Source organism: Oryzias latipes, chromosome 21, assembly GCF_002234675.1.
Source record: "Oryzias latipes chromosome 21, ASM223467v1".
NCBI classification, from domain to species: Eukaryota; Metazoa; Chordata; class Actinopteri; order Beloniformes; family Adrianichthyidae; genus Oryzias; species Oryzias latipes.
Genome location: NC_019879.2, coordinates 6,586,605 through 6,594,914, shown reverse-complemented (window position 1 = coordinate 6,594,914; position 8,310 = coordinate 6,586,605). Strand labels below are relative to the sequence as shown.

General features: G+C 38.9%; 1 protein-coding gene across 1 annotated transcript; it reads right to left on the bottom strand.

Annotated features, from left to right (window-relative positions):
* Nucleotides 1-46: 46 nt before the first annotated feature.
* Nucleotides 47-4,564, bottom strand: dnajc15 (DnaJ heat shock protein family (Hsp40) member C15). Its single transcript, XM_004081437.4, has 6 exons — nt 4,410-4,564; nt 3,657-3,708; nt 2,059-2,132; nt 1,887-1,963; nt 1,704-1,774; nt 47-527 (listed from the first exon to the last, which is right to left on the bottom strand). The coding sequence occupies exons 1-6, from the start codon at nt 4,512-4,514 to the stop codon at nt 457-459; spliced, it is 450 nt and encodes a 149-aa protein (XP_004081485.1). The 5' UTR covers nt 4,515-4,564; the 3' UTR covers nt 47-456.
* Between the last annotated feature and the right edge of the window lie 3,746 nt (nt 4,565-8,310).

Below are 8,310 nucleotides of genomic sequence, written 5' to 3'. Positions count from 1 at the left end.
AGATTAAACATGAATCAAAGAAAAAAGGATCACTCATTTCCATACAGGTGTTTTGTCATATCCAACAGTTTATTTAAATAATTTATATTTAAACTATGCAAACAGGTTCATGAAATATTGTATACACAATGCAGAATGCAATCAGTGTTTCTGCACCTTTATCTTATTTTCTTTTCCAGAAACATAACTCTTGTGTCTGTTTTTAACTGGATCACACCTGTATTTGCAGAAATGTCCCAGCAGGGGGCAGTTGTTAAAAATCTTCAATTTTTTCCCCAGATGCTGTACATTTAAGAGATCAGTGTCTTTGTTCACTCCCACATGTTTAGAGGTTTTACACAACACAAGCTGATGGACTACTCTGGGCATCTCAGAGGAGGCCTCTGTATGAGAAAATGGGTGCTGATGGGGCGTAACGAATGTGAGGCTGTGAGGTCGATGACCTCGTGGTGCAGGTCATCGGCGGGTCTCCTTGTCTAAAAGGTCTTTGGCTTCGTTGATCTTGGCAGCGAGATACGGTGAGCCACCTGCACACAAAGGAAAAACATTTTAGGAGTACTTTGTAGCAGTTCTCCTTCAATTATATTTTTCATGTTCATAAAGGTCATGTGACTTCACAGATGGAGGCGGAATTTTTGAAGACAAGCCAGGATTTAGGTTTGTTCCTTAGAAATGTTCACATAGCGAAAATGTACTAAAATCTGTGTTTTGTATCTTAAAATATCTAATTTTACAAAAATGATTTTTGTAAAGAAAACACTTTATTTAGGAGCACCTTTCAAAAAACCCTAGCCTAGAGTATTTAACAGGGAGCCAGTTGAGTTCCTGAACAATGGCGCAGGGGGGGTAGAGAGGCTTTGGTGATGATGCTAAAGTCAAACTGCAGTCATAGTTTCTGCAGTAGCTCAGTAAAAAGTCACCTCTTAGACTGTTGGCACACAGTAAGCCCACCCCTGCTTCCCGACATCTATCTGTTAACACATGTTAACACATTAGCGGTGCAACAGAAATGGCGAGCAAACTTAGAGATATCTAGCTGCACAGTTAAGATCCAGATTCCAGCTCAGACGAGGAAAACCGAGACGTTTGTGGATCTATTTGTCTGCATCAGAATGGAGCGGAGCAAGAAGCTCGTACCGATTGTAGTGCCTACGTCACACCTACAAGCTTTTCCCAACTGAATTTTTTCTCTGCTCCTGATTCACAACAATGTTAATAAAGAAAAACTCAGAAATATATATCATCCATTGTGAGAAAAATGCCACAAGAGCATGTTAGAAACACCAAAAACATCATTTTCTTTAGAGTGGATCTTTAATGGCTGAGTTTTGAACAAGTTGAAGCCTTCTGCGGATTATACCAGGGATGATTTAAAAGGATCAATGAGGGATGTGACAGGGCTGTGGGTGAGCAATGGAAATGTGTGAACTGACGAGGTTTTTAATGTGAGAGTGGAATGGAGAAGATCTGGCCGGGATGAAGACGGTCATGGATACCATTTCAAATCTTCAAATTAAACTCTGCAGTTTTACTTTTCTAAAGGTTCAAACCTGAAGCAAAATAGAGAATTTTAACTATTTGCAACAAATAAACTACTTGTTTTTTCTTGCGCAATAATAGCATAAAGAAAACTGATATTTACATACATTCATACATACAAACTAGGAACATGTGGGACAAACAGAGCAGTATTGTTGATGTACCTTTATCAGGATGGTTCAGAACCATGATCCTCCTATGTGCCTCTCGGACTTTATTCTTTGTGCTTGTCGGGCTGAACAAAACAAATTTAAAAAAAAAGTTGAGTTATAAATCAGATTTTTCTTCTTTTTTTAGGATACACAAAGAAAGCTGCCTTTCTTGCCAAAGGTTACAGCATCTCCAACCTGATGCCGAGGATGAGGCTGGCTTCTCGTCGGGACATTTTCTGCTCAAAACCTCCTTTGTAGTACGAGGAGAAAGCCTGAAGTGACAGAAGGAAGGACCTGAGATTATCCAAGGACTAAGTGTCTAAAATGAATTTATTGATGCCTAAATGAAGTAGAACTGAGCACCAACCGATGAGGGCATCTTCCTCAGAGTTTCAGAGAAAACCTGTCCCAGAGGCTTCCACAGCTGGAACGCGTAACGACCTGTGGAGCAAAAAGCACACACAAAAAAGGTTAAAAAAACAAATACAAACGCCATCAGACAAGTGTAACGGTGACAGAAAGTGATGAGCGGGCCTGACATGACGTCAGACGCAGACGAAGGCGCGAGGGGACAGACGTTGGAAAACAGAAAAAAAAGAACGGTTGGACGGGGAGAGAGACTGGTCGGATGGGATGTCTCGGCTTCTTAAAAAATTGTTTTGAAGAAAATAACCTGGAGCAGGTTCGACAGTGATTTTGAGACGGCAGTATCTCGCTCGTTACGTGAGCAGTGCAGGAAGACAGCCAGCACGTAAGGAGGAGTTCCCCAGGCCGCAAGCATCGGGATTACGGAGGCGGAGCCTGTGACAGCTCCGTCAGCGGAGAAGAGGAGTTCCCGCAGAGCGGCGTATTGCTGAGCAGTTTCTGAAAGAGTATTCCCCTGCCATACAGCTAACATCCCAGTGATTCACTGTGGTAATTCACCAGCTGTACACCATTCTACTGGTCTGGAGAGAAGGTACTGTTTCATTTTATCTTTTGAAGCTGAGAACTCAGTTCAAGCCGGGAAAACATCTGAGGCCAAGGAGGCGGGCACCACTGTCTTTGAACATTTACGTTTTTGAAGACCATTCGGGATTAGCGACCAGTCCGATTTCCCCGCGGAAAAGAACCGTCTGAAGCTAACTGTCAAAACCGTTAACTGACTGTTACGCCGTTCGGGCATCTCGCGCCCATTCTGGAAGAAAACTGTTATCAACGTCTGGAGTTAGTTAGTCGGAGGAAGTCGAGAGCTCTACTGTCTTGATTTATTCATTTCTATTTGTTCATTTGTTTGATCACCATTTTATATTGGATCTATTTATTTATTTATTGTGTGGTTTATTGACTTTCAAGTTTTTTTTGTTTCCGGACTGTCAAATAATTCACCTGGTGTTTTACATCCAAATCTGTTTTCTTTTGAACATACAAAGTAGAAAGTAATATTTCTTTTACTACTTTAGAGAGGTAATACAGATTAATCCTTGTTCAAATAAATGTTTGCTGTTTTCATTGAGCCAGTTACAGAGGTCTAGGTTTTAATTTTTGAAGATTGTTCTGGGTTAGGGGCACTCCATCACTCTGGCTGGTTGTTGTAAAGGCAGGATCTGTGCAAGTGAGCTTCAAGTGCATTGCAGAACGACGCTTCAGCTGACTGACAAGGATCAACTTCTGAAGCCTGTCTTACTACACCCATTCACTACCAAAAGGTTTTAGAGTTAGGCCAGGGTGACAGAACACACACCTTCCAAACGAAGGCACAGGAGTTAAAGGGACTGACAGGTGTGGGCAGGGACCTGCATTACTGTTAGTCGACCAGAGCAAGCTTAATATTTGTACCCCTATTAGTTAGGATTTCAATCCTTTACACAAAGTATGGACGTGTAGAAATGTAACTAACTGAGGGGGTAGAACCAAAAAGGAAATAATCCATGAATTACAGGACAGAGCAAAAGCTTCAAATGTCAGAAATCAAAATGTTTTTACCTGCAAAACCTGCAGCAGCAGCACAGAGTCCAACTGCAATAAGAGTCCCTCCCTAACAGAAAAAAATAAACACAAAACATTTTTTCAGAAAACACTAGAAAGCCCACTGTGGACAGAAACCCAACCACAAAAGACATGTCAGTATTTTGGTGTTTCTACTTCATAAAAAGGGAAATTTAGATTACTTAAGGAGTCTAAGTTTGCAACAACCTGCTCAAGATGTTTGCAACAGATTATTGAATGAAAAATGTGTCAGTCTGGGTGTTTGGGGTACTTTTGCTTCTTAAAACAGTGAAAAAACGTTTCATAACAAGATTTAGCAATTGTTTAGGTAATGGTTGTGTAAGAACAAAACTCACATTTAATCATATTCATGGGACAAATATTTATAGACATAAAGATAAGCATAATTTAAAAAAGAAACAAGGAGGAAATAATGACTAAAAAAAAGTTCTCAGCAAAAAGGCAGAGGCAAATAGGCGCGTGCCCTTGGAGACTAGGACTGTTACGTCATCCTCCTCGCATGGAGAAACATGGAGACAACAGCAAAAATAAATTAAAATACAGGTTGATATTTCCTCTAAGCTGATTTTTACGTTTAATAAACATAGTTTTTATCCACACAGCTTTCTGTGGTTTAAATGTCAGGTCGAATTGAATGATGACAGGTTCAGGTTATCTCGTTGGGTTAGCCGATCATCGACTCAAGGTTACTGCAGTAAAACGACAGTCACAGTTTGACAAACAACCTACCAGCTTTCTGTCTATTTCCGCGTCGCTCCTTAGATTCGTTTTAGGAGAATATTCGGTGTATCTCATCAAATCATCTATGTTGGACCGTGCTGCCGTGTTCGCCATGTTTTTCTGTGAGATTGCCGGTGTGACGCCGGTCGATCTTCTTCTTGTTTCTTGCTGTTGCATTAGCGCCACCTTCTGGATTGGAGTTGTTTCCGCTTTTATTCATCTATTTTTTTTCTCCTTAACATTTTTGGAGTACAATTCAAAAATATAAAATTTATAACAATTCAATACAGGACTGAAACACAGTTCTGAATGCAAGTCAACATTGTTTTGAACTTAACTTTTTAGAACAAAAAAAACAAATAATATAATTAAAAAATAAACTGGTGATAAAGAATAAAACATTCACAGAAGAAAAAAAAATTAAACAAAAATGCGAGAGTTAACTTATGTAACTAATCCAAATGATTTCCAGATTTTCCCTTGTTTGATACTGCGAGAAAAAAAGCCTCTCATTGTCATTGGAACATATTAAACTCAATATGAAGATCAGGATCAAAACTCAAACTGATAAATAATCATAATAACTAAACCGACGAAGACCATAGTTAAGAATTAATGATATTTTTTATTACAAATAAAAAAATATTATTATTTATGATTATCATTATTCATTATTTAAATATTAAAATATTTAAAATAAACTAATTTTAAAAAGATTTGTGGACAAAATGTATAGTTAGATTTCTTGATAGTGACCCATTCTGATGAAATTTGTGTTTTTTAACATGTTCTTGTGGCACTTTTCTCATGATGAAGCATGTATATCAGATGACTTTTTCCGCATAAACCAATAAAAGTTGAATTTAATGGAAATTATTTTTTAGTCTCCAAACTTAGATTCATAAAAGCCCTACTCCCTAATACAATGCTATTACAATCACATGGCATGAACTTCCCTTCCCTTTAATGATAACCTGAAACAGCAACAGGTAGGTTTTACACAAAACAAACCCAGTGTCTGATAAAAAATAATTTAACTGCTTAATGAAACAGCAACAGTTATTCATTGAACACATCAGTCTATTAAACGCTTCACATGTTCTTTGACTATACATCCTTGTAATGGAAGCCATTTATCAAAATAATTAATCTGCCAATTTTCTGTATCAAATCTACAAGTGGATGACACCAGTGGACTTATTGATAAAACAACATGAATTCACTTTATGGTTTTCTATTTTGGTTTCAGTTACACCCCCCCCCCCCCACACACACACACAAACACACAGCGGAGCCGCCATCAGTGTGTGAATGTGTGTGTAAATGTGTGTGTGACTGGGTGAATGGGAATGTGACTGTAAAGCGCTTTAGGCCTTCGAAAGAGGGTAGAAAGCGCTATATAAGTATACGCCATTTACCATTTACCATTAGCTTCCGAGATAGCATCCAGGAGATACTATCTCTTTGTTTTGACGTTCATGGTGATGCTGAGTGTTCTTCTTCTGGCTGGACTCGTCACTCTCTGCCTTCTCTGTGAGTATTTAACTCACAACAGACCAAATATGACAAAGTGTTTTTTTCTTTTAGATTCAAGTTAAAATGTAGTTTTTTATTTACCTTTATTAAGTTGTAGAATAGGAGGCTACACCACATCTATGACAACCTGTGGCAGGAAAAGTTGTTCAGTGAACACATCAGTCTGTCAATCGTTTCACAGGTCCTTAGACTTTACATCCTTATAATGGAAGCCATTTATGAAAATCTTGATTCCAAAAATCCTGTCTGCCAGGTTTCCGTATCAAATCCACCAGGTAAGAGTGAACTCACAGATAAAACAACCTGAATTCACTTTATATTGTCTATTGTGGTTACAGTTTTAATTTTCCCCCTATAGCTTCCATCAAGTCCAACAGGAGATGCTATCTCTGTGTTTTGACGTTCATGGTGATTCTAATTCTTCTTCTTCTGGCTGGACTCATCATTCTCTGCCTCCTCTGTGAGTATTTAACTCACAATAGACCAAATGTGACCGAGTGTTTTTTCTTTTAGACTCAAGTCAAAATGTAATTTGTATTTACTTTTATTATGGTGTAGAATAGGAGGCTACACGATTTAGTTGTTAGGACTTGCGTCTCAAATGGTTAAATCCCCTGCAGGAACATTTATATGCCTTTTTTATGTGGAGTTTGCGTAATCTCCCTGTGTATGTGTGGGCTTCCTGCTTCCTCCCACAGTCCCAAAACCTGCTTCATAGCTGAATTGGTGACTCTAAATTGTCCCTTAGGTGTGAATATGTGTGAGTCTGTAATGGACTACAAATGGGTGTAACTCGCACTCCTCCTAAAGTAGCAGTGATACGCTCCAGCAACCGTCACAAGCAGGAATAGAAAACAGATGAATGGAAGTTGTAATGTAGAAAACCTGAAACAATCATCCTGCAGTGTTGTATGGGTCTGTCTATGTGATGGTTTATTAGTTTCCATATGGATTCTTTAATTTTTTTTTTTACTTGTTTCATTGTCTTTATTTAGATTCTTATTGTGTTAATAGAACACAACAGGGAGCTGCACATGCCACAACATTTTTAAAGTTTTAAAATAAATGTGAACAGTTTAAAATTAAAATAGTTAAAACGGGTAAAATGAGGAAGAGGCGGGATTCAAAAGTGTAATTTTGATGAACCAGTCAACAAGGTCAAAGAACCCAAATTCGAATATTGAGAACTTACACACCAAAAATTCTTGTTGTTCTTCCTGAGAAGGCTCAGGAAGAACAATGTGAGCCAGGAGCTTCTGGTAACCTTCTACCACTCAACGATCGAGAGCATCCTGTCCCACTGCATCACAGAGTGGTTCTCCCACTTCACTGAAGCAGAACGGCAGAGCCTCCAGAGAGTGGTAAAGACAGCGCAGAGGATGATTGGCTGCCCTCTCCCCTCACTGAAGAACATCTACCAGCCTCAGCAGAGTGACTCCACCCATCCTGCTTTCCCCCTGTTTGATCTGCTGCCCTTTGGAAGGAGGTAGAGGTCCATCAGAACCAGGACAGACAGACTAAGGAACAGCTTTTTTCCACAGACAATCACTATACAGGATAAACATACTTCCACCCACTACACCCCACTCTGACTTTTTACGAATGCTAAATTACCGACTACTTCGTATGTGTGCAATAACTGTCTTCTGTGCAATAACCGGGTCTCTTTGCAATAACACACAATATTTATTATGCTGCGCTAATGGCAACTCAACTCATTCCATTCTATTTTGTTCACACATATTTCATCGTAAATTGTTTCTTTACATATTGTACAATTTTTGTTTAGACATGTGAGTTACAGTATTTTCATTTCATTTTATTTTATTCTATTCTATTCTATTTATCTTCACCACTCCAAGGCTGCTGCAATTTCATTCTATCACCATGTACAATGACAATAAAAGGATTCTGACTCTGATTTACAGCACGAAGAGATCATTTGTCATTAAAATGCAGGAAAAAAATAACTTTTTCTTTAGAAATACATTTGTAGTTCAATCTCTGAGTGAATACAAAATGAATGATATACTTGCTGTCACATTTGAACGTTTATCTGAAGAGGTATTGAAGCAGGAAGTCAGAATCTGTGAAGACCTTTCTAACTTTACCGAGTCCTCTGAGTGCTGCACTCTGATTGGTTGACCCCCCCCCCCTCCTCTAATCCCCCCCCCATTGTTCAATTTTTTTCGGACATAGATCAGTTTTGACACAAGTTTCGCAAGGAATGTGTCAGAAGTCTGAGCGCAGTTGTAGCGCACTTGTGATTTGCACCAGCAGATTCGAGCACACGCAGACGCACATTTGAGCAGTTGGAATCACAGATTTGAAGTTGTAACTCTAAATGAACACATGCAAATGGAAATTTGTCAGT

Excerpts from the sequence above, each read along its gene's own strand:
- dnajc15 (XM_004081437.4), bottom strand. The coding sequence starts at position 4,514 with ATGGCGAACACGGCAGCACGGTCCAACATAGATGATTTGATGAGATAC. Across the intron at positions 1,964-2,058 it reads TGAGGAAGATGCCCTCATCG|GCTTTCTCCTCGTACTACAA; the intron begins GTTGGTGCTCAG and ends CTGTCACTTCAG. Across the intron at positions 1,775-1,886 it reads AGCCTCATCCTCGGCATCAG|CCCGACAAGCACAAAGAATA; the intron begins GTTGGAGATGCT and ends TGTTTTGTTCAG.